Raw genomic sequence first — 26,914 nt, 5'->3', positions numbered from 1 at the left:
CAGCTCGGGTTTGAATCCTCTCCTGCACTCAGTCCCCGGCTACCTTGAAAATAATCCTTCTCGGGCTTTAAAATCTGCGTCTGCAGACCTTTTCCTGCCGAGTCCGCAAAGCCTGAGGATGCGGTAGCCGGGGCCCCCACCATCACCACCGCCATCCCTCACAGCATCGTCCCCCTCCTCCGCCGCGTTTCTTTTTTTTTTGTTGTTTTTTCCACGGCGGCTCAAAGCATTCGGGTCGGGGCTGCTTCGGTTCTTCGGGTGCCTTGGATTGCCTCGGCGCGCGGAGAGAAGAAGCGGGCGGAGGAGAGGAGAAGAGGAGGAGGAGGAGGAGGAGGAGGAGGAGAGGGAACCACGGGAGAAGCCTCCATGTTTCAGCTGCCCATCTTGAATTTCAGCCCCCAGCAGGTCGCCGGGGTCTGCGAGACTCTGGAGGAGAGCGGGGACGTGGAGCGCCTGGGCCGCTTCCTGTGGTCGCTGCCCGTCGCGCCGGCGGCCTGCGAGGTCCTCAACAAGAACGAGTCGGTGCTGAGGGCCCGGGCCGTCGTCGCCTTCCACACGGGCAATTTCCGCGAACTCTACCACATCCTGGAGAACCACAAGTTCACCAAAGAGTCGCACACGAAGCTGCAGGCGCTGTGGCTGGAGGCGCACTACCAGGAGGCGGAGAAGCTGCGGGGCCGCCCGCTGGGGCCCGTGGACAAATACAGGGTGCGCAAGAAGTTCCCCCTGCCCAGAACCATATGGGACGGGGAGCAGAAAACCCACTGCTTCAAGGAGAGAACCCGGCACTTGTTGAGAGAGTGGTATTTGCAGGATCCGTACCCGAACCCCAGTAAAAAGCGGGAGCTGGCACAGGCCACGGGACTCACACCCACGCAGGTGGGGAACTGGTTTAAAAACCGCAGACAAAGAGACAGAGCGGCTGCTGCCAAGAACAGGTGAGCTGAGAGCATCCTATCTGCAGCAGACACCTCTATTCATATTAAGATTGTGCTCTCCGTTTATTTCCATCCATCCGCGAGACTAGCATTATTTTGAAGGGAATAAGATGACAGCAGGAAACGATGATAAAAAACATCCCATAATCTTCCCAGATGTCGGATTAGTTTGTTGTTTTCACTACAGTAAAAAAAAATAAATAAAAAAAATCAGAAAATATTTAAATTATGAATTGCACTGATTTATTTATTTATTTACTCATGCCTGCTAGTCTCTAAAAACTGTCACATATTTGATATTATTGCAATGATTTTAGTGTGTGAACAGTGATGGAGGAAGTGCAGCAGTTGTTTCATATTTTGCAGATAAAAGTTTAATCTGGTTTGTGCAGAACGAAAAATAAAGAATAAACGCGCTGCTATTTGTTGTAAAAACAGATGTTTTTAGCCGAGAGCTTTCACTTCTTGTCATAAAATGGGAAAAACACCTTTGTGTGGTTCTGTTTTTTGCTTTAAACATTTTTATGCGTTTTACAGGTTTTACATATGAAAATAAATATTAAAATGTTATTTATTATGAACAACAAAAAGGCTTAAATCATGTCATCTCTGGATGACAGAGCTTACAACATTTTATATATAATTGTATCTATTTATACGTTTTCCTTCCTTTTGTCTCGCTTCTGCTCAGGCTACAGCAGCAGGTTCTGTCCGGCGGTTCGGTTCGCTCCTTGGCGGACGAGGACGGCACCGTGGACCGCCTGGGGAACTCGTCCAGTCCGGAGGCCAGTCTGTCCAGCAAGGCGGCCGCCTCGGCCATCTCCATCACCTCCAGCGACAGTGAATGTGACATCTGACGGCCGAGAGTCAGAGACAATAATACAGACAAGTAACAGTGCCTGCGTCGAGTTCACACACGCACACACACACACGCACACACACACACACACACACACGCACACACACTGATTTCTGACGGCTGCCAAAACATGAGGGGATCCTCATCCTTTTAGGCCTATTATTTTTTGCGTTTTACCCACGCGTGGATACCTGAAAACGGACAAAAACACGCACATTCCACGGACTAATGCCGCTTCAAGATGAAAAACAAGGAGGGAATTAAAACAAAAAAAATGAAGAAAATAAATTAAAATGAAGGGATGAGGGATTTCAAAGTGACCTGCCGTTCTCTGTGGGTTCTTCATGGTGAAAAGAACTGTGACATTTTTACTTTAAAGTTTTATAAATGATGTTTATTTGCTTATTTAAAAAAAAAAAAAAGGAACCGGATCTGCTGTCTCTTGGAGTTTCATATTCATTTGCTTGGTGTTTTTAATACTGTCCACAGGTAAACCTGTTGAGCATGCGCGCTTTAGTGACATTGTGTTTCAGTAAAAAGGAAAAAAAAAAAGTAAAGATAATAAAATAACTGTTGATCAAGAAAGTCTCTTTTTTTTTTTTTTTTTTTTTTTAACTTCATGTAAGAAAACATTTTGTTTTTGTCTGAAATGATGGGAGAGGGTACCGTGCTGCGTTCACGGACACGTTTTAGAGCGAGCTGTAATTGGCCAACATGCTCGGAGTCCTGTAATGCAGGGTGACAGCGTGAGGTCACCGAGAGGCCGGCTCACTAACCCGGATGATCCGCGAGAGGGATCATGGGAGATCAAACCCCAGCCCCAGACTGTGGAGCTGAGGGAGGACGCACAGAAACAGGCTCATCAGAAACAGCCTCCTTCATTAAGAGCACATTCTCTAAAAGTAAATATTTTAACTCTATGACAGAAGCAACATCTTGTAACCTTTCTGGGATGATAAATATGTTGGGAAACTGCTTTTAAAAGCACCCGGAGGCGAGAAAATATCGATTTCTTCCTCAAATCAGATTTTTAAACAAGCTTTTTCCACCTTGCGCGAGCAATGAGGCCAACATCCGGAGATGGAGACAGGAAATAAATGCGGGGTGCATGCGGGCTTTTGTGCGTTTGTTTCTTAAAGAAAAATAGTGGGACATTAAAAAAAAAGAGCAAAATATTTCCGTTTCCATTGAGAGCGGGGGGAGCGGATGACAAAGTCTTCCTCGCAGTCAATAAGGTTGTCAAACTGGTCAGCGGTAATCAGTGCTAATGAGGGGGGCTGAGGGCCCCCGCGCGCACAAAAAGGGGCCCCCGCCGCTGTTTTGTGCAGGGAAGCGACCGCGGGTGAAGAAAAGACTCCATGGATTGTGTGAGCATCACAACTTCTCCAATGTGCGTGTGTGCGCGCGCGCTGGCATGTGCGTGAACTCCTGGCTGTTTTGTGACTTGTAACAGTCTCGAGCCCCTCAGAACTTCTCCATCTTCAGACAGCTCCGTGCTGCGCGCGCGCTTTCAGATCACATGTTCTCATGGACACACTCATGTTTTATGATTCGTCCTCTGCGTTCAGCTTCTCATGCTTCTGATGCATCTCGTTCCATTTAAACAAATATTGTTAGGGAATAAATGTTAATTTTATTTGTTTGTACCGTTTGATTTAATAAACGCCTCGGCATAAACAGATTATTCACGCGTTTCTAAACACTATTATGTTTTATAAAAGTTATAAAACACATTCTGAGAGAAGCTTGCTATTTGGCAAGATAAAGTGCTGTATTTTTATTACATTATTTTATATTCATATACTAAATATCAAACAACTTGCATATGTATACCTTGTTTAGGCACAAAGTTGTTTTTTTGTTTGTTCAAAAACTAAGTTGAGCCAATAGCAATAAATTATATTTACCTGACTAAATAAATGTGCAGCTTTTGAGATATGCTTCATTTAAATTTTTTATAAACTGTTTACAAACTCTTGATTTACCTGCTAATAAAAGCAGCCCGTATAATAATAATAATAATAATAATAATAATAATAATAATAATAATAATAATAATAATAATTTTGCCTTTGCAGAACATGTTTATGTATTAAACCCTTTCGGTTTAGAAAATCTGACAATTACGTCACAGTCAACAGTTACGTCAGCAGATGAAGTCATGAAAATGTTCAGCTCCTGTGTCCATCTGATCAATTAAAAAAAAAGAAGAAGCTTTAAATATACAAAATTACAACAAATAAACCTAAACATGTCAAATGTTTCCGCAGCTTCTGAAGATACAAGGAGCATTTTTTTGATTTTTTTGTTTTTGTTTTGGGCAATAAAACAAATTGTAAACACAAAAAATAGATACTTTAAGAACTAGATGTTTACATTTGCAGTGATTTAACGCTGTGATCATTGAGCTCTGTTTACTTCATTTTTACAGATAGCATGTTTGTTAAACTAAATCAGACTTTTTTTTTTTAGATTGTTTAAGATGATTGCAAGAAACCAGATTTCTTTAGCCAGAAAAGTGGCCTCAGGTTTGTTTGTAGCTGCTCCTTTACGCCCTTCAGTGTGGAAGTAGATGTCCTTATTATTATTATTTGGATGTAGATTTATTACAGTTTTATCTGCAGACTTAGGCCTGTTGCATGGCAGAAACAGCTAAATAAAACCTATGTAGAAGTCTGCGCTTTTTAAGAGGGTGGGGTTGTGCACTTTTGTTTTCTCAGAGTCCAATAACCAATAATCACAGTTATCTTTCAAACTTTAAGACACCATCCATTATGACCCATTCATGCAGCTTTTACTTCGGCAGCCTTCTCGAGCATCACTTGAGTATTTACACTCCTGCTTCCATTACTGTGAGTAACGCAAACACAACAAGTATTTTAGGATTCATTTGTATTATTTTGTCTAGTGTTCCTCTCATCCCACATGGAGGAGCGCCTGAGGTCACTGATTGGGAGAAGCGCGTCCTTCAACGAGCCCCTTTGTCCTTCTCGGTTGTTCAGTCCACCCCCTCCGCCCCCAACAACTCCCCTAACCCAGACTGCTTACTGTTTACAAGGTTAAACCACAATTCACTTTGTGATCTTTAAAAGGAAAGGGAAAAAAGCAATCAAAATATTTTATTCGGATGACAAAAGTGTGTTTTTGTGAAATGCATTGTGGGGAAAAAAAACTATAAAATAACATTTGAAAGCTTTTTTTTTTTTGTTGCTGCACAGTATCCATCAGCCTTGATGTTTTCTTCTTGTAAAAGCTGTTTTTTTTATTTCCACAGATTTTCTTTTTTTGTTTGCTTTTTAAAGGAAAAATAGCGAATAAACAATATAGACGCTTTTACAGCAGAGCGCGAGGAGCTGAAGACGGAAACCACGTGTCAGTGGCGCCCCCTCGTGGCAGTAACTGCCCAGCATCGTCAGCGCGATGATGCGAAATTATTTAATCGCGCCTTTTTCCTTCTTTAATTAATCCAAGCAACTAAAACAACCAGTTTTTATGTATTTTATACTTTTATTTTCATCCTCCAGTGGGGTTAGGTCTAAAAGTAAAAATAAAAACAAACAGCGTTTAAAAACGTGTTAACTCACACGAACAGAAATGAAAAATTCTATTATCGTGTTGGAAAATTGCAGCTTCTTACCTTTGGAGTGGTATGAAATGTTAAAGTGAAAGACATTCACTTGAGTTTATTCTATTTAAAGTGTCACTTCAGTTTTTATTTCACTGTTAGACTTATTTAAAATAATCCAAACTATTTATATAAAATACATAAATGTCCAAGAGCTGGACCTTGAAGATTTTCAGCACCATGGACAGCGCTTCTGCTCTCATTAGTGTCCTCTAATAATTGTCTCAGCTTTGAATGGCCCAACAAAAGTTCCCTCAAATGTTTCAGAAAGTGTCCAAATGCAGCTCCACGAGCTTTTGTTGGTTTTCCACGCGCTTCAGAGTTGAGCAGACATTGATTGGTTCCTGTTAATTATAAACAGACGCGTTTAAATCAATCGATCAGCTCCTCTGCAGCCAGCAGTTATTATCTGTAAGAGGCTTTTGTTTTGACAGACGCTGTGCTCAAACTTCAGATTGAAAGAACAAAGAAGAAGAAGAAGAAGAAGTTCGAGGTGCATTGTGGGATTCTTGATATCGACTGGATAGAGCAGAAGAAGCTGCGGGAGGTCAGATGATGTGCAGCTTAATGTTCTGAAATATGTTTTTTTTTCTTCTTTTTGCTTAAATAATTTTCATTTTGATTTCTAGTGATGCTTTTTGTGTGTTTTATTGAGGTAGTCAAAAAAATTAATAGAAGCAGAAGAAAACCCCAAAGTTTATGTTGTGCAGATTGATAAACCTCTCTGATGAACTGACTTTGAATTTCTGACAACAATGAGCTGAAATCACAGCCATCAATACTGGCTACAAACCTCAGCCTTTATAAAGCAATCAATCAATCAATCAATCATTGATCAGTCGGTGACATGCGCATTTTCACCACTAGATGGAAACACTGACCAAATAAAAAGAAACGAATCGCAGGAAATGAAGAATTCCTTAACTGGAGTTAGTAGGAGAGAGATCATATAATAATAATAATAATAATAATAATAATAATAATAATAATAATAACGAATATAATAAAAATAATAATAATAAAATGTTATGTGTTGTCATCATTGTATGTTCTCATACAAAGATGAAATTGGTTCTCTGCATTTAACCCATCACACCTGGGACACACCCAGGTGGAGCAGCGGGCAGTTATGTAGGCGCCCGGGGAGCAATTCGGGATTAGGTGTCCTGCTCAGAGACACCACGAGATGTGCAATGACTGGGGATTGAATCCAGGACCTTTGGGTCTTGAGTCGACTGCCCTGCCCCTACACCATCTCGGGCCTCGGCTCTCCAGTTTTAGTTTCTCTCCATTGGCTCCCTGTCAAATCCAGAATATAATTTAAAATCTTACTTCTAACCTACAAACCTAGCTCCATCTTATATTAAGATCTTATTGTTTCATATTTTCCTAACAGAGCACTTCACTCTCAGATTGCAGGTTTACTTGTGGTTCCTAGAGTTTCCAAAAGCAGAATGGGACAAAGATCTTTCAGTTATCAGGCTCCTCTCTTGTGGAACCAACTTCCAATCTCTGTCCGTGAGGCTGACACATTGTCCAGTTTTAAAACTAGGCTAAATACTTTCCTTTTTGCTAAATCCTATAGTTAGTGTCGGCTTGGGTTTCCTGAGCTGTCCCTTAGTTATGCTGCTATAGACTTAGACTGCTGGAGGACAAAATGACCACATTTTTTTCACTATGCTTTTCTTTACTTACTCTGCTCAACCTGTTTTGTATTTGTAATTATTTTTTCTATCCTGGACATGTGTTTTTGTCTTTCAGGTACACCTGCACCAACATCTGGACCTGCCATTCTGTGTTCATGTGTCTCTCCTTCCTGTCCTCTCAAACCAGCCGGTCAAAGCAGATGGCCGCTTGTCCTGAGCCTGGTTCTGCTGGAGGTTTCTTCCTGTTAAAAGGGAGTTTTTCCTTTCCACTGTTGCCACTGTGCTTGCTCAGGATGGGAGACTGCGACGAAGCCAAGATTCAACTTGTCTGCTGGATTCCTTAGATAGAGAACTTTACTAATTGGCTTTTTTATGTATGTGAATGTTCCTGTAAAGTGCCCTGAGACAACTTTGTTGTGATGTGGCGCTATATAAATAAACTGAGAATTAATTTGGCTGGAAATAAATGTAGTTTGTTTTATTTTATGAAAGAAAGGAAAACCCACAATGATAATAATAATAATAATAATAATAATAATAAACTATATATGAACAATAAAAAAGTGACAATAAACTAATGGAAAGCAAACATTTTCATTAGAATATTTAAAAAATAACTAACTGGACAAAGATTGAATATAACTGGACCGTGTTAAACTAAAGTGTGTCCTGTAGTCAGCAGCTGTAGTCTGACACAGTGCTGTTTGGTGTTTAACACACTGAACTTGGACCATAGAAACCTCGGGACAGAGTTGTCTCAGGAGCTTAGAAAGAAAAAAGTTTAAAGGTGAAGTCTAAGACCAGCTCCTCGCACTACACATTGTTTAGGTGAAGGGATCCTGGAAGTCACTGCCAAACGTTTTCCCAAGAGTTAAGAGGTGAGCTCCAAGATTAATGTTTGCTGAACAAAAATAAAAATTTAACACTTTTGTTTTTGCTTCCATATTTCATGAGCTGAACTCAAATATCTAAGACTTTTTCTTTGTACACAAAAGACCTTTTTCTCTCAAATATTGTTCACAAATTTGTGTAAATCTCTTCGTGAGCATTCACCTTCAGTGTTAATCCATCCACCTCACAGGTGTGGCATCTCAAGATGCTGATGAGACAGCATGGTTACTGCACATGGCTCAGTTGGTAGAGCTGTTGCCTCTCACTGAGAAGGTTGCCAGACCAAATCTTGGCCGGGGACCTTTCTGGCTGGAGTTTGCATGTTCTCTCCGTGGTTTTACTCCAGTTTCCTCCCACAGACCAAAAACATGCATGTTAGGCTTAATGGTAACTTTAAATTGCCCCTAGATGTGAATGAGAGTTTTAATGTTTGTTTGTCTCGTTTGTCTCTATGTAGTTTTATCACACAGCTCAATGACACAGATGTCGTATGATCTGAGGGAGCGTGTAGTTTACATGCAGACTGCAGGAACGTCCATGTTCACAGAATTTGGCAGTACAGCCAACCTCCTTCACCACTGCAGACCATGTGCAATCACACCAGCCCCTGTGTTCATTGTCCTGTGTTCACAACGTTGACATGTCCAAACTGCTCACCCACATGACACCATACTGTCATCTGTCCTGCACAGAGAAAACCGGGATTCATCAGTGAACGTGTCATATGCCATCAAATGTGAACATTTGCCCCCTGAAGTCAGTTACAGTGACGAACTGCAGTCAGGAGACTCCGATGAGGACGACGTGCATGCGGATGAACTTCCCTGAGGCAGATTCTGACAATTTATGCAGAAATTCTTTGGTTATGCAAACCAATTGTTGCAGCAGCTGTCCAGGTGGATGTCTCAGATGATCTTGGAGATGAAGATGCTGGATGTGGAGGCCCTGGGCTGGTGTGGTTACACGTGGTCTGTGATTGTGAGGCCTGTTGGATGTACTGACAAATTCTGTGAACATGGACATTCCTGCAGTCAACATGTAAACTACACTCTCCCTTAAATCTTGACGTGTTTGTGACATTGTGCTGTGATAAACCTGTACATTTTAGAGTGGCCTTTTGTTGTGGTCAGCCTAATGCACACCTGTGCAATAATCATTCTGTCTAATCAGCTGATTGAGATTGATGTGTCAGACCTGAGAGGTGGATGGATTATCTCAGCAAAGAAGTGCTCACTAACACAGATTTGTGAACAATATTTGAGAGGAAAAATACCTTGTACATAAAAAAGTTTTAGATCTTTGAGTTCAGCTCAAGAAAAATGGAGCAAAAACAAAAGTGTTGCATTTATTTTGTTGTTCAGTATATATCAGGGTCAGATTGCAGCATTTGTTTGAGACAAAGAGGACTTGATTGAAGACAACCTAAGAAGACATCAAATCATAAAAAAGGCAGACTGTTGAGAAGCTACAAAATTTTGGGGACAATACCGTTTGGACAGATGAGACACATCTGGAACTTTTTTGGCAAAAAGTCACTTGTTTAAAAACACAAAAATAAAAATATACAAAGAAAAAAACATTGCCCTGGTTCTGTTCTGGAGCTACTTTGTTGCATCTGGAAATGAGTGTCTCAGATTTGTGCAGGGTACAATGAAATCTCAAGACAATCAAGGCCTTCTGGAGCAAAATGTGCTGCACTGTCAGAATACTTGAGCCCAGTCGCAGGTCACGAGTTGGATAATGACCCAGAACACACATAAAAAAACACGAAAGGTTCTGAACCAAAGAGTGGACCATTCAGATGTGGCCTTCTGAGCCAAACATCTGTGGAAGGAGGTTAAACATGCTGTCCGAGAAGACATCATTCAAATCTGAGACAGCTGGAGCAGTTTGGTCATAAGGAGAGGACCAGAACACCTGAGAACGGATGCAGGAGTCTCAGAGAGAGTTGAAGAAATCACTTGATGGCAGAGATTAACTCAGAGGGCTGAGCAACCAACATTAAGTTAAAGGTAGTCCAATTTTAATAGATTATATATATATATATGTTTTGTTGAACCAATATTCAAACATAATATCTGATTTTCATTACTTGATTTCATTGTTTTTCTTTTTTCTTGCTTTGTCAGGTTCAAATTATTTTAGCTGTGGATTTTTCTCTTTAACAAAACGATACAAACAAATTTCTCTGCATCTGCAAGCGTTAATATTTATCTGTGAGTCACTTCAGGTTTGACACTCTGTAAAGCAAAAAGAGGCAGTTTTATTTATTTATTCTTCTCAAGTGAGAATATGAAGCAGAAAAATTGAGGAATTGGGTAATTCTAATTATTTAATTTTTTTCCCATGTTTGTAGTAACACTTTATGACCAGGAGATGGTGCCCAAACACCGCAGAAGATTAGTTTCTCTAAGCCACAGCACAGACCGGTCTGTCTTATTTTACTGCAGGAAAAATTCAACAAAAACCACAAAAGAGAGAAAAAAGCTCATCTCAGAGCTTTATAAACCGTTTCACATTATTTTTATAGTTTGTGACAAAATAAATAAGCCTCATCTGCATCTGTGGAAAGTTTTTTAGATTAATTGTTTGCCTTTTTACATTGAACTTGTGCCAAACAAACTGCAGGTTGAAGAGGCTTTTTGTCCCAAGTGTAAATGAGAGGACAGCATGACTGAGAGCAGGGTGTGAATGTTACATGTGTAATAAAGTGTGGAGGCGGAGGAGCAGCACCAGTTGGGGTTTTTAAAGCTCTATATTTAAACTCTCCGCTCTCCAGTTTCTGCAGCTGTCGCCAAGTTTAAGTTCAGCTCCTTGAGTCGGTCTCAGCCATACTGTTGGTTCACATGGTTCACATAAACCTGCCAAACTCTACGACACAAAAGGTGAAGCCAAGTCCCTCATCTTCCATTCCACTTGTGTTTCATTTTAAATGGTCTGTTAGCTAATTTTGCTTGTCGCTGAACTGAAATTTTCACCAAAAGACCAGCTTATCATGAGTCAAACACCATAAAGTACTAATGCAGCATGAGATATGGGGGAAAACATGTTTTTTGCATCAATATTTGTCTAAAATGGAACATATATATATATATATATATATATATATATATATATATATATATATATATAACGAATCAGCTTTCTTTGAATTTGTTGCATTTTATTTAAACATGTGAGAAGTGGACATTTGCTGGTATCTTAAGTTCTTAACTTTCTGAATTAAAGGGGAGTGGGTTGTCTTGGAAGTTTTAAAAGTTGTTCTGTTCAATAATTCTTCATGCTTTCTGAAATGGGACTTGACTTCAATTTCTTACGTTGTAGTCCAATATGTGATCAGAAAAATGTTTTTCATCTTGTTTTGTCCTACGCCTGTCAGATTTCCTTGTTTTCAATCACACCCAGTATGCTTTGCACAGCATGCTGTCATGGTCAGGCAGAAGAATTAGACTCAAAATAGCTGAAAATAATCCTTACAAAGGCCGCAAAAATCTCTGGAGAACTATTGATCGAGATCATGTCGATACATCACAAGAAAATCTGGTTTGTTGGAACCCAGAAGACACTATGTGTGGTTGAAAACTTTTGCACAGTTCTGTTCTAAACATCTAAATAAGTGAAACGTGAACAAAACACTTGCTTTTGCAAAACGAGATCTGGACTAAAAGATGTACTCAGTGGTGTGCAGGAAAGAAAAGAGTCCTTTTTCAAAGATGGGAGAAACTTTGAAAATCAATCAACTTGGTAACATTAACATGACGAGAAATTGTTGAGTTTAATATTTTCTTTTCTCCAATAATCTGAGAGGAGACATTTGCAAGAATGACATGAGGGATTTTTTTCTTTTGTGTTGTTTCTTTCATGAATAAATGACTGTAAAACCTTTTGAACGGGACCAAACAGGTTTAATTGTGTCAAACTGCAACGACAACTTATTTTGTTGGAAATTTCACGTATAAACATGTTTCCAACATGTGACAACGAGCAGTTTACCACACCAACCTGTAGTATGTAAGTACAAAAACTTGATTAAACAGTCATTATAGGCAGATTAGACAGGAGTCTGCAGGGCCTTTGGTCAGAGCTTAGCTGGAATACCAGAGCTGGTGGCACGTTGGTGGCACTAATTCAGAGAGAGCCTGGTAATTACCACCACCCGCTGACACCATGCTGCAAATGCATCAGTCGTCACTGAGAGGAGCGAGAGAACATTTCGCCCATCCTCTGCTGCCAGGATGCCCTCAGCTCCGACACATCAGGTCAGACTGAAAGCACTTCAAACTCTGCTAACTCCCCGCCACACACCCACCGCTGCAATCAGTGCAGCTGAAATATTCTTTATATTCCACTATTATCTTCTGCACATCCAACTGGTATTAAAAAAAAATGCTTTCTCTTGAGGTGAACCCTTCAGAAAATAAGCTGCAGGGCCGGAGTGGGACGTTTATTTTGAGTTCTGTGCAGAGAGGGGCTGCAAGTTTAATATTTCACCTTCTATCCTCATCCCTTTATATTCTTCTGAATCCTAATTCTCAAATCAGCTTCATTTTCCGTCTGATCTCTCTTCCCCTCCGTCATCCACCACCTTCACCTCCACCCTCCCTCGCCCTCTGTCATCTGCTGGCTGAAATGGGTCCTGCAGCTTTTTCTCTTATGGCCTTTTGTCTCTGCTCAGGGAGACGTTTGGCACTCAGAGGATCGTGTTACAACTTTCATTTCCTGAATGTTCTTTCTCTCTTTTTTTTTTTTTTACCCTTCCTCTCTGTGGAACCGAAGCAGGTATTTATCCCACCCTGCAGTATGAAGATGAAGAATTAGAGGAGAGGTAAGATGGCAGCTCAGATTTGGGCTGATGTCACTCCTCCATCGACAAACAAACAAAGACCAAACTTCACGAAGCTCTTTGTGAAGGCTGTGGTTTGGGCTCTGTGGGGGTTTAGATCATGTTGGTTACTTGAGCTATTTGTGAGCCTCGGGATAGGTGAGGTGATGCCCCTTGGGAGCAGGAGATAGATTTCATTATCCCATATCCCTCACTGCTTCCTCTTGTTGTGTCTGCTGTCCGTGCCACGCCTCGAAAACCCCAGAGATCCTGCAGCAGCCGTACGTTTTGACCTGTGGCTCTTATGCAGCTCATGGACTCATAGTGTGGAAAACGAGCAGCAGAGTGGCAGTGTGCATAAGTTGTGTGAAATGTCGTCTAATCAAAAGACACACAGGATGTCTACGTCTAATAGAGATGCTCAAAAAATCCCCCATGCTGCTCTGTTTCCTGAGACTTTTTTTAAAACTGCAAAATAAAATTGGATGCTGATGTTTTTACATCAATTTAGAAAGATGTATTCTGTGTCTCTGAGCAGGATGGAGTGGGGTAGTGAATTGGTGAAGGTCCATGCGCTGCTTCAAGCGGATTTAAAGCTTTATAAAGGATAAGAAACTCATTAAGTAACTTTTATTGATAACAAATTTTTTGTTTTTTTTTAATAGTCTGATTTTAAAAAAATTTTTTTACAGAAAAATGGCAGAATGTCTGTCACTGCCATCATTTAGGCTAAATACATATATGGTGTCAGTGGCACCTTAGCAGGTGTGATGATATTAACTACAACTCATCCAGGAAAAGATTATTCAATTTACAGCATAAACGCTGAAATAAATGTATTAATGTGCCATGACAATAGTCATAAGATATTTTGCTGCATTTATAAGACCAAGAAAATTCTTTATAATGTCTGATGATTGATGCAGAACTTCCCCTATTGTCAATTACTTTGAGCTCTAAAATGTGCTGAACTTTAAAGCTTTAATTTTTTTTACATGCGTGCACTTTATTACTTAATATCTAAGTTGTTATGTAATGTATAATTCTGGTAAACTCCATCCACAACAATGATCAAATCCTAATTAAATGCAGTATTGTGACGCTTTAAAGCTCTGTTTGGTCATGTTAAACATAGAACATGCACCTACAATGTTCTGCTGAAAGTACATACAAAGTACATTTTTAAATAATTATTTCTGTATTTGTCTGAATAACATAAATGTGAGTTCAACCACAAGAGACCCTCAGCATTTTCTGCAAAAATGTGGAAAAATGTGTGCAGCTGTCAAACTGTTAAACTGCACAAGTGTGAAAATATCAGCACTTTTATGAAAAATGATGCTCAGTGTTTCTATTATGATGTATGCTTTAATTGCCATCTTTTAATTTTTTTTTTTACAAAAAGTCACTTTAGTTTGGGAATAATAAACTTAAATTAAAAAAAAAATTTTAAAAATCAAAGCATTCCATCAATTTAGTAACATAACTGAATAAATAAAAGTATAATCTAGTCAGTCCCTCCCATTCTTTTTGAAAGAGAAGCTCGTGGCTGAACAGTTTCCATGTTTTGGATCATAAAACTGAAATTAAAAGAGGAAAACTTTGAGCTATCAAACAAAAGACTTTTATCAACTTTTTAAACAGATAAAAATAGGTTACTGAAAACCTAAATAAATGCAAGTTGAATAAACATTTAATGACAGTTTTTGCTTGTTATTTATTCTGTAAAGGATTTTTTTATTTTTTTCTGGACAATTTACTCCAAAGACGCCCACAGACATTGGACACAATGCTCCATTCAGAAAAAAAAAAAACATCTGTCACTGTGGTAGAAACCTGGATGTAATATTGGAACCAGCAGTGGTGCAGTAAATATGGAAAAGGTACGCCTTAAAAATTAATTTGTTATTGTAATAATAAAAAAAGCAACATTTTGAATCATTAGAACCAAGTGACAGAATCTTAAAGACTAAATCTTCTGTGAACCCTCTGACGTTCTTTTAAAGGTAAAACCATCACAAAGGTTGAAATGGTTGAATAAGACAAGGATTCTCATTTAACAGATCAATAAGAATAATCTGAAAATATATACTTTTGTCAATATGGTTAGGATGATGGTTATTCTGAAGCAGTTTGACCAAACGTCTAAAACTCTGAATGAACGCTGTGTTTGAGAACGACTCTCATGAAGAGCACGCTGAATAAAATGCAGCAGAAACCAGTGGAGCTCATTTACTGGACCCGCTCAAATAAAAACAGAACTTCTCACTCGTGGCTCATTTAGTTTGTGTTTATTTCACATCTGTTCTGTTGATTCAAGACATTTCTTTCCCTCTAACAGGGCTTTTAGTTGTGAATCGATATTGATATCAAATAAAAAGTATTTTTGTGAACAAACTTTACCATCAAACCTTTTAAAATGTCTGTTGCGCGTTTAAAAACGTCTTTACATTTGGATAAAATTAGACTAAAATACAACTTATATATACTTATAATACTTATATATTGACTTTTACACAAACATTCAGGTTTTCATTTTTGCTCTCTGGCTCCTATTAAATACCAACAAAAAAAATTTGTTGTAAAGTGAAGGTCCTACTCTGTATTTTTCTTGGTATCGTCAGTAAATCCAAAACAATAAAGGAATTTCTGTCACTAACAAGAATGTTTTTCAGAGTCATCACTTTGTCTGCCAGAGACAGATTATTAAAAGTGCTTGTGATTGGCTGACGGCTTCATTTACGCGTTCAGTTTGAATTTTTCCTGAACATTTATCTTTAAATATAATAATCTCCTTCAGCTAAAAATGATTTATCTTTATTTTTGTAAAAACCACTACTTCCTGCTACTCATTCATCATGTCTGAAAGTGACATCTAGGCCTCACAAAAAGTTTTTCTATTTTTTTTTTCTTTAAAAGCCATCTCAAGTCGAAGTCACTCTTTCGACCAAACACAAGACTAATGATACCAACTATCATCTTTCTCTGCAAGCTCCAAAAATATTCTGAGAAACAAGAGCTGGGCTTTGTCTCAGCCAGGGATTGTCATGTGAGCCTCTGCCTCCCGGACATATTTTGCCTTTATTGACAGTTTAAGCACGTCTTATCTTGTCTTCTGTTCAGTGCATTACAGCACCCCCCCCCCCTCCCTTCATCAACTAACATTCATGATGCCAGCCTTCATGTGGCGTACAACATGCTCTTTAACGCCGCTAATATTCAGGGTTTGTCCTCAGTTCTCCTCCTCGTGCCTGGCTCATGCATCACTCAGAGGACTGAGGGAAAGAGATAAATATTTCTTTCAGCTCTGTCACATAGAAGCTTCCTGAACGACTTCCTGCTCCTGGGAGCGGAGGGGCTTTGGTTTTTGCAGCCCCCGTGTCAGTGCACCATCCTTTGAGGCAGAGTGGTGCCAGATCTTTTGTTTTCGTGATGTAGAGAAGAAAACATTTGGTTTAAGTGGGGGATTTACTTTTATTTTCTTAAGAAACCTTCCTGCGTGCATGCACACACACACACACACACCTCCGGGTTTGTCCAGGCAGGATCATTGTCAGATCCATGCATCACTGGTAAGAAAATCTCTCCAACCTCCCCACACCACCACCTCCACCCCTCTGAGGCAGACCTGAAAAGATCCTTTTGTCCCTCACCCCCTCCCCCCCCTCCCTCCTCTGACACACACCCCTCATGCAGCCCATGGTTATGGATACCTGCAACAGTCTCACACACATGTGCATTATACCTGCAGGTACCAGAGCAGCTTACATTTAACCCCAAACTCCCCCAGAAATTACGTCTCGTTTTTGTCCTCTGAAGCCAGATACTGACCCGGCTCATGCGGGCTATACTCTTCATGTTTATTTGAACACGCCAGGGCCCTTCCTGCTGTTGATTTAGAGCCACTGCCACTTACGCCTCTGACAAATGAAATACCCTTTTGATGACTCGTGCTCTGTTTGCCATCAGCAGCTGTTGTTACTGGCAGCGACCTGCTTCCAGGCTGACGTTACCTCCATCTTTTGTCTCCCGTTTAGGCCCGAGCAGGCTTTCCACTTGCACTTGCTGCACATCTGACGAGACGAAAACAGCACAGAGATAAATGGACTTTGTTCCAGCTGGAAGCAAAGGATTTAAGCTTGATTAAAAAAGTACTGGAGGAGTTTCCGTGAGGGGCTGATTGTGGAGTCCTGCACATCCTGGAGGAGATTGTGGCAGCTTCTGGCTGTCATGTGGGGCAGAGTGGGTTTAATTCCTGCACTGTCTGCACTCTGCTGGCAGTGTTATTAGATTAACAGGTATGAGGAGTCTCTTCGGTGGCTTTGTGATCACATATTTGTTAATTTGTGAATATTCAGCCACGCAGCGTGCCAGAAGCGAAGGACGCAAGCTGTTCTCAGAATCGTATGACCTTTGTTCTCTGCTGAATGCTGATTTAAACTCACAATCATGAAGCACGAGCCGTGGTAAAAGTCTATTACATGCAAATTAATTGGTTGTTTTATCTTTGCCTTGCAGGCATGTTTTTTTTTTTATTTTAAAGATGCAATAAATACAGAAAACATGCTTTAAAGATGCACATTGTTAAATAATGAATCTTGACCATTTTGATTTTTTTTTTTTGAAATTCTGTCAAATCTTTCTGCAGTTACAACAAAGCTTAAATTATATCAAACCAGCTTAAAATAAAACCCCTCTTCATAGTCTAATTTAGACTTAAAGACTTGGAAACATGTTTCCTCATTTAACTTTTCTCCTGCAAGCCGAGAGTTGTCCTCGCACTTTAATTTTCGCATGTTTTGATATCATCTAATTCTACATTTTGTATGTTGTCAACTGTGTTCGGCCACAGATTGATGAGTCAACATTAAGTGACTGAAGTGGATTCAGGATGTAACACCAAAGTCATGTCCAGTGTTAAAATAACTTTAACACAATAGCTTTTTTTTTTATTGACTTGAGCAAAATTCTTCTGCCATCCCTGATTTTTTTTCACAACTGATTCATTAAATATAACAATAAAAGAAACTTTGCTGATCTCCAGAGGAGACACATCCATGAGATAAAAGTGATAAAAAAGCTGGGGGTGTTTTTAAAATGACGGCTGGGTCAGCAACAAAACTGGAACAGGAGGTGGATTTAACCTTCTATAAGATGCAGAACACCTCAGGGTCCTTCTGAAGCTGTAGCGCCTGCAATCTTCGCAATCAGGCGGTGAGGCTGCAGCGAATGGTTCAGATTATTGTCAGGAAATCCTCGGTGCTCTCTGCTCAAAACAATTTACTCTGACATGAGCTGAAAGGAGGGGCAGCCTGCACCAAAATCCTGCTCCCAACATCACCACCATTGTTGTTGTTGTCAGACTATAAAGTTAACTACACCTATTGTTTGACTTGAATTATTAGAAGCATGTCTTGTTTTCCTTGTGGGATGTTTTTTTTATATTTCATTCCATAAAATATCCAAAGGTTGCGGCTCTTTCCCATGGCCCAGAACAAACAGAGGAAAGAAAACAAAAAGCCAGTGATCCAGTCCAGCTAAAAATGGCGGAAATATATTTAAAATAAAAAAATAAAAAATAAATAAAAAAAAAAGATTAGTCAAAGATCCGCGATGGATGGAGGATGGAGCTACTTCCGGTGTTCATCCTGACAGACAGCTGCTGATGTTGACTCTCGATGGGATGAATCGGAGTTCCCCTTTATGGCTCTTTTGTTTGTTATAGAAAAAAAAATGTTTTTACAAGAACCCGCAGAGTTTAATCTCTCATGCAAAATTTAAATCCCACCAACGTGGATATGTTTACTTTTTATGATTATTAAAAAAAGCTCCGTCTATTTAATCAGTTCCAAAATTATTATTTTTAATTATGATATACCTACGGAACCGAAATGCACAGAAGGTCTACTTTTATACAAATAACACGGAGACAAATGCAATACTTTAGTTTTATTGGAAACTAATCATGACTCTAAGGAAAACGTTACTTTTTTAGTTTCCATCGCAGACGGCTGCTATATTTTTTTTATGCTTTAACAAAAAATAAATCATAAATTAAGCAAGGCAGTCCTGTTAAGTTTTATAAAGGTCCGTTTTGTGTGTTTTCAGAAAGAAAAAAAAAATCTGTTGAGGGGATGTGATTAAAGCGCATTAGAGGATTAATTTCTAACCAAAATTTAACGACAGATAAGTCAGTCTATATTATCAGAAGTTAGGCTACAATAGTGTTATTTTATACACATGTTCAATCTGATATCATTATCAGTCCTCTTCCGTTTTTTCTTTCTTCTGGTTCCGTAAAACAGAAGAATCCGCTGCTTTAAGAGCCCAAATCCACAAGACTGGAGGTTAGAGGTCCCAACAAGGAGTCCTGCAGCTGGTGTGGGTGTCCGTGCATGCCGTGCACCGGCTGTGGGGCCCCCAGGCCGGACATGGGGTAAGAGGAGGCCCCAGGGTGGCTCATGCTGCCCTGAAGCAAAAGCGCAGAGTTCTGGTCCGGACTCTGAGGAGGAGAAAACTCGTCCTCCGAGCTGGACATGAGAGACTTCCCTCCATCCAGAGGGGACAGCTGGTTCTGTTTGTTGCCTCCTGCGTTGTTGTTTTCACTGTTCTCTCTGCAAAATGCAACAAGAAAAAAAAAAAAGAGTCAGATTTGCATCAATATTTAGTCAAATAAATGCGAGGAAGCAGAGCAATTTGAGGCCTGAATCAAGAACTAAACGCTTCTTTTGAATTGTTTCTGATCATTTTCTTATTTGGAGTTTCTGCTCTTAAGTTTTATTCTGTGTCTTAATTTAACAAGTTAAACTTTTGCACACTATTCTAATAATAATAATAATAATAATAATAATAATAATAATAATAATCCCTGCAAGCAGTCTTCAGCATCATCTCCATTTTGACACGTCACAATATTTGACAGCAAAGTACCTCAACACAAATAATATGAATAAAATGGATCATGTCAGAGAGGCTTTATTCATCTCATTTCTTTTCCTCTCTCTCTCTCTCGGTCTCATTTGTTTTCTCTAAAGTCAATAAGAGCTGGCAGCTCATGTTTACCTCTCTTTGGCCTCGGCGGCTCTGTCCCTCTGCCTCCTGTTCTTGAACCAGTTGCTGACCTGCGTGGTGGTCAGCCCCGTGGCCTCAGCCAGCTCCCTCTTCTCCCGCGGGGACGGGTAGGGGTTGTGCGTGTACCACTCCCGCAGCACGCCCCTGGACTTCTCCTTGAAGCAGTAACTGGTCTCCTCGCCGTCCCAGATGGTTCGGGGCAGCGGGAATTTCCTCCTCACCCGGTACTTCCCGACTGCGCCGAGCGGCCGGCCGCGCAGCTTCTCCGCCTCCACGTAGTGCGCCTTGAGCCACAGCTGCTGCAGCTTGGGGTGGTTGTGCGGCGAGAACTGGTGGCTCTCCAGGATCTTGTACAGCTCCCTGAAGTTCCCCCGGTGGAAGGCGACCACCGCCTTGGCTTTCAGGACGCTTTCGTTCTTGTGGAGGTGGTCGCAGGCGGGCAGGGACCACAGGAAGCGGCCGAGCCTCTCCAGGTTTCCTCCTTGCTGCAGCACCTCGCAGACGCACGCCACTTGCTCCTGCGTAAACCCGAAGGACGGAAGGATTGACATGGTGTCCAGAGCCCAGAAATGTCGCTGTCCAGAGCGGGTTATTGTCCTCAAATGGTTTTCAAAGCTTCCTGTCCGTCAGGCCTGCGCTCTGTATCCACTCCTCTCCAACCTCCCGATGCGCGCAGCAGATTGGGGATGTTGATTGTTGGGACAATTTGTTCCTGTTGGAGATATGTCAGACTTAAAGGGAGACCTGTGCGTCTCGGTGATTGGCTCTCCCTCTGCCCTGCACCCTGTACAGCAGAGCAGGACTGAGTTTGCAGCTCCGTTTCCTCCCCAGAGGCAGTGCGTCAGGGGCTGAAATAGGAGCGCTCCCACCTCCCACCCCCACAGTCCCTCTCCCGCTTCAGCTGAGGGAGCATGAGCACCTAAACACTAATCAATTATTGCAGAGCTCTCAAAAAGTGCGCGCTCGCGCCTTCTAAATATCTTTCAAAGTTCATCATGTCAGATGAACCTCCAAAAAAAAAAAAAAAAACAACTCAGTTAAAAGGTTGCAAACCTAAAACATGTAGAACTACTGAGATTAGACAATATAAAAAGTGTTAAGGAGAAATAAGTTGAAATAGGTGATAATTAAAGAATAAGTTGTTAGTTTTGGGTCATTTTTATGTTGTTTTATTAAAAAACAAGTCCACTTTCTGCTTTATTTACGCAGAGGACCATGAAACACGTGCAAATTAAACAGAGAATAAGTTGTATTTCTGATTTTTAATTACTGGAGTTGTTTAATTTTAAGGTGAGGTCATTTAAAAGGTTCGGGTCCATTATGCGCCTCTCTGCAAAATGAGTTATGACCCAGTGAGTCAGAGACAGGTAAGATATTTAACTTTCAAAACTTTTATGAATTAAAGTGAAAATTCACAATTTATAAATCTGGACTGGTCTGAAATTAAAATAATAAATGAGCACTGAGCCTCTCACGTGTTGGTGAAGAGGTCCTTCGCCTGTTGTCCACATTTATATTTCAGAGATTAGACGGGCACCACACTGGCTCCAGTGTTTTTCTGTGGGCTGAAACACTAAACCAGTCCATTAGTAAATGAGTTCTGAGCGACACCGGTTCTTGGTGGTGCAGTTGTTGGTTTGAGCTTCTGGATCAGATTTCTTTATCGGCACCAAAGTCTGAAACTGGACTCTCTCTCAGTTTCTGACATGGAACAAGGTTCTGCTGTGAAAAACTCTTTTTTATTTATTTATTTTTGGTTAACTGTAATTAAGTCGAAACAATTCCCACTTTTTTGTTGTTTTGCTGGAAAATAAAAAATCTTTTTTCATAATTAATCCTGTAAAAAAAATGGGGACAAACATGTGAGCAAATGTTCCACTTGATTTTTTTGTGTGTCTGCTCCATCTCTATATTTGCGACGTCAATAATAATAAATAACAAACATGTATTTACAAACTTGTTGAAGCTATAAATTAATTCACTTGTTTTTTTTTTGGTTTTGTTTGTTTTTTTTGCTGTAAACCTTAAAACTCCTGTCATTTAAAAAAAAAACAAGGAACGAGACATGAAAAATCATGAAGTAAAACAAAGTTTCTTCAGGTTCAGCTTTGTTTACATTGGGTGCAGACCCGCATTTCTGAATTGCATATACAGACGTAAACTCTTTTTGCCTTTTAATATAAATCGCCATAACATTTTATATGCTTGATTTAATTAAATGGGTTTTTTTCTATTTATCTTGTTTAATAAACAGAATTATAGCCTGCAGGAAAAACTAAATGATAAAAGTTGCCATGATGATTGGTTTGATTTCCTTTATTTGAATACTTAATGAGAGTTGTGTGTGTGTGTGTGTGTGTGTGTGCAGGGCACTGAGTGGACTGAAGTGGACCCACAGGCCGGGTCTGTGTAAAACCTCAGTGCTTCAGTAAATGAGCTGTCTGATGAGCGCCTCTCGGGTTTCTCTAATATCTCTACCACATTGCGCCGCGCCTCCTCCTTTAACCCGAGCAGCCCGGGGGGCGAGATTATTTCAAGATGTGGCTCTCCTCCTCCTCCTCCTCCTCCTCCACCTCCTCCTCTGCCTCGGCCACTGGGCTCCTTCAGAACCCTCCAGTTCTTGGGTAGATGATCATTCCTCATCGTGACGGGGGAAAAAATGGGACTTACAAGCAGAAAATATTCTTTTTTTTAACTTGAAGATTAAAATAAATCGCATAACTTTTTTATTTATTTATAGTAAAGTCAACCACTTATTTATTCTGGATCTGAGGAGATCGTTTTTGTCTTGAAACGTGTGCATTCTTACAGCAGAGGGAAAAACAGAGAAAACTCAACTGAAACCGATGAAAACACTTCATAAAAATGTCATCATTTAAAAGTCTCTCCTGCTGGAGGCTTTGCTCCTTTCTTTTAATATGAGGGAAACTGAAACGGCTCAGTGAACAGATGGTTTTCACTCCATTTGAGTCCAAAGTGGTATTTCAGCTGTTTTTTACTAGAACAAAACTGCTTCATTTGTTTTAATCTACAAGAAGAGATTTAGATTTATTCTCCTGGGGTTTGGAGCACGTCAAAAAGCAACACTAAACAAAATATATAGTTTAATTAAATTAACATACGCCATCAAACACATCCGAAAAGCCATTTTTAATAATTTATTCTCTCAAAAGAATGTAAAGAGCTTTAAAGACAACGCAGCTTCAATCATTTTTTTCTTTATTTGACTGATTTAGCCATAAATGAATAACTATAATAAAATCTTTGCCTCGTTATTTTCTAATTATTTTTCAACTTTTGCACATATAAAAGTGGTTCAGGATGTATTTTACTTATTTAAATGTATTACAAACTATAAAATCAAACATAAAACATTTATTGAAAGAAGCAGTTTGTTTACTCCAGTATATAGATTTACACATTTGTTGATAAAATGCAGGTACGCACTCAATGTCAACAAAGTATGAACAAATGGCTGCAGACTCATTTTTAATCTGTTTCCGTATAAACAAACACACATGTTGGTCATAAATTTCTAATTAAGCTCACATCAATACCAGAACAAAATGGTGCATATTGATTATTTTGAATGAGTCTTTATGACATTATGGGACAAACAAATAATCTTGAATTTCTGCTGAATTTTAAACATGTCTCTGATTAGGAGTTTTATTTGGTGGTGAGGAGAGACCGAAAAAAAAAGAAAGAGACAAGTCCTCTTAAAACAAAACACAACTGTTGACATGAGTGAGTTAAATGAAATTGGAGCTGCAATTATCAGCTTAACAGAGTTTCCTGTCATGTTGGAAAATTAGACCTGGTACAAGTGCGCCAGGGTTATAGCCCACCACCACTACACACACACACACACACACACACACACACACACACACACAACCATCAAAATCATTTCCTCAGAGGACAACCTCCACAAATATGCAATTAGGACCTCGGCTTTTACAGTTCCCTGCTTTCGGTAAACACACCCGGGGTGTACAGATGAAGACATTTGTTTTAAAGAGCCTCTTTTTTCTGGCTGGGCTAAATAAACAAACCAGACAGACACAGGAAGGATTTAAACCAGCAGCTGCCATGTGTGCCTTCTTGGCAGGGAGGGGGCGCTATGACAATGTTGTCATACAAGTCAGAATGTAACTCCTGGGATGAGGTGTTTGTGTTATAGTTGTGCAGCAGTGTGTGTGTGTGTGTGTGTGTGTGTGTGTTGTGAAATACCTCTGACCACTGCTGTGATGCTGCCTCACAGCTGCTGCCTCTGTGTCAGACTCAAACACCTAAAACTGTCCTCGTGAGTTATGTTTTATCATCCAGGACAAATCTGTGAATCATTACATCTCCCTCTTTGAGTGATGGGCAGCAGCAGACGCGCATATTTCCCCCCTGCTCTGCTGAGCAACAGCTAAAGAAGGTAAAAAAACAACAGCGTCCATGAGGACGTAGTTAATATCAACTCTACTACCAACTTTTCACAACTCAAACAAACTGTTTCTGCCAGGACCAGCTTGGTCAGGAGTGGTGGGCCTGTAGCCGGCGTCAACCCTTGCCCTCTCATTAGTGGGACGTAGAGTGGTGGAGTACCTTGCTCTCCAGGTCATGTTACATGTGGCTTGCAGTCTGCTGTGCCGCATTAAATGTCAGCTTTGAAACCATCTGAAAGATCAGAGGTCAGTGTTTTTAATAAGGACAGAGTTCTGGGGGAGTTCCCTCTCTTTTACAACAAGGGTGTTTTAGATTGTGGACAAAATGATCCACTGGATGCTCTGGTTTTAACACCCAGAGAAAACGGACAAAAACGGTTTGTTTTTTTTAAACTGGGTTGAATAAATGTGTTGTTTTTTAAATAATCTAATTCATGGACGCCATAGTGGAACTTGCAGTTTCCTCCGTGCACCCCTCCCCGTGAGATCCAAAAACCATGGGCTCTTGCTGCAAATGGGATATTGTTCTGGGCTCCAACAAAGCTCTTTTCACCCTCTTCAATATTACAGGAGGAGTCACCTGATACCTAACAATCAGCTAATCCACTGCCCATGGCGACGAGGTCACCTGCGCACAGGTAACTTTATCCTGGTCGCCTGCCTCTCCCTTCCTTTAGTTCCCTGCGTTTTTCTCCTTCCCTGTGCCTCAGCAGTGAGCACAGACTAACAGCCCTTTGTCTGCTTGGGTCACCGGCTGGATCACGTATGGAGCTGCTGGGAACACGGCCTTTCAGTTAAATTCCCATCATACTTCTGCACTGGTTTGGTGGAAATCCACAAATTTACAGAGAATTCCCTGAAACTGTGAGAGGGACCGTGGCTCTTTTCTGGACTGAGTGAGTGACAGACGCTCAAATTCGTTTGTCCAAATGTTGAGGTGGAGGCGTGGGGTGGAGGTGGGGGGGGGGGGGGGGGTGGGTATGCATTTTAGGGGGAAAAAAAAAAAACCTTTGGATTGGCCTGAACTGTGGCAAGCTTTCAGACCCCCCACCCAAAAGGAGCTTTACTTCTGGAAATCTCATTGCTGTTTATTTGAATTACAGGGGCTGGGATGAGAAAAGGAGGCCTAATGAACTCCAGGTTGCCGGACATGTGCAAACGATCACTGCAGGTCTGCTGAAAGCTGCGGCAGGCTCGCTGGATTACAGCCCCCTCTATGCCCCCACCCCACTCCACCATCCTAACAATCTGGCAACATGGGGACTTTTAAATCTTGGAAGAACATGTGCTTTTTGTCTGACATAAACTCCCATTCATGACAGGAATATATATTTTAAAAAAAAATCACATTCCTGTTTCCTCTTTAAAGCTAAAATTGCAACAAAGAATCCAAACCGTCTATTTTTTTTTTGTTTTTATAAATATAAACTTTTATTGCAGTACATAGATTTAGAAAAATACATTCACATAATTTCAGATAACAAACATACAATTCAAACTAAAAAAACAACAAACAAACAAAACAAACTTTTAGCTCAGAGATTTTGGTTTATGACATTAAAGCACTGAGGAACCTTTCACTGAAAGATCCTGTCATCTAAAACCTGACATGTGATTCACTGGTGGATGTGTAAATGTGCTTTTATGGTCACGTATGACGTTAAGAGAACTGGGCTCCTGTTGTGAAAAAGCGCCAGACTGGTTTGACAAATGGGCTTCGGATTCTTTTGTGTGACATTGAACAAATGTTCCAGCAGAGACAACCGTACTACGGTGGCCCTAAGGTGTAAATGAACAACATTTGAAAAAAACAGAATTCCATTTGAAAAAACACAACATTTGAAAAAATGGAATTACATTAAGCCAAAGCGGAAGTGGCCAAAGTGGAAGTGGCCAGAATCACATTTGAAAAAACAGATTTATATTAAGCCGAAGTGGTGAGAGGGTTTGTGTGTGTCTATTTGTATTTTTTTTTACTTTATTAACAACATAAAACAGAACAACAGAACAATGTGCAAACACACACCACTTCTGGTTTGGTTTAATGTAATTCAGTTTTTTCAAACGTAATAAAAAATCTTTTCAAATGTTGCTGCGTTTTTTTCAAATGTAATTCTGTTTTTTTCAAATGTTGTTCATTTTTAGGGCCACCGCAGACAACAGAGCTAAACCTCTGAGGCTGTTTTCAGACCATTTTTACGGTTGACAACACATTAACTGTAAAAAGGCACTCATATCCAAAACAGGATGCCATGTAAAGAGAAATAATGAGCATCTCTTTGTATTAAACGTGCCCTTTTATGGCCTTCTGACACCAAAACACAGTGCGGGTTTATTTTTTAACTCGGTTTTATAGAAAAATATTTGGAGCTCAACATGAAGCATCATCATGCCACCTATGGACCATCTGTCGCAGCATTATAAACTTCCAGTGGATATGCGATCACCATTTATGTCTCGGCCTCTCGGCTCGATGATGAGACTTGAAACAGGAGCCGTTGCTGCCACAGTGTGCGTTGTTTGGGGTGTGTCACACATGACAAACCTTTTCAACATAGAGGTTGCCTGAAACGTTGTAATGTCATCATGGTAGTGCAAAACAGACCGATGGGTGTTTTTAGTAGCA

At 40.3% G+C, this 26,914-nt stretch overlaps 2 protein-coding genes across 2 annotated transcripts; one reads left to right on the top strand and one right to left on the bottom strand.

Annotated features, from left to right (window-relative positions):
* Nucleotides 1-209: 209 nt before the first annotated feature.
* six6a (SIX homeobox 6a) lies at nt 210-2,389 on the top strand. The gene is made up of 2 exons (XM_037694920.1): nt 210-938; nt 1,630-2,389. The coding sequence occupies exons 1-2, from the start codon at nt 367-369 to the stop codon at nt 1,793-1,795; spliced, it is 738 nt and encodes a 245-aa protein (XP_037550848.1). The 5' UTR covers nt 210-366; the 3' UTR covers nt 1,796-2,389.
* Nucleotides 2,390-18,715: 16,326 nt separating this feature from the next.
* Nucleotides 18,716-20,662, bottom strand: six1a (SIX homeobox 1a). The gene is made up of 2 exons (XM_037694910.1): nt 19,844-20,662; nt 18,716-19,395 (listed from the first exon to the last, which is right to left on the bottom strand). The coding sequence occupies exons 1-2, from the start codon at nt 20,401-20,403 to the stop codon at nt 19,101-19,103; spliced, it is 855 nt and encodes a 284-aa protein (XP_037550838.1). The 5' UTR covers nt 20,404-20,662; the 3' UTR covers nt 18,716-19,100.
* Nucleotides 20,663-26,914: the final 6,252 nt, after the last annotated feature.

This window comes from Nematolebias whitei, chromosome 21, assembly GCF_014905685.2.
Source record: "Nematolebias whitei isolate Nwh7 chromosome 21, NemWhi1, whole genome shotgun sequence".
Classification (NCBI taxonomy): Eukaryota; Metazoa; Chordata; class Actinopteri; order Cyprinodontiformes; family Rivulidae; genus Nematolebias; species Nematolebias whitei.
This window is presented reverse-complemented; position numbering and strand designations above follow the sequence as displayed.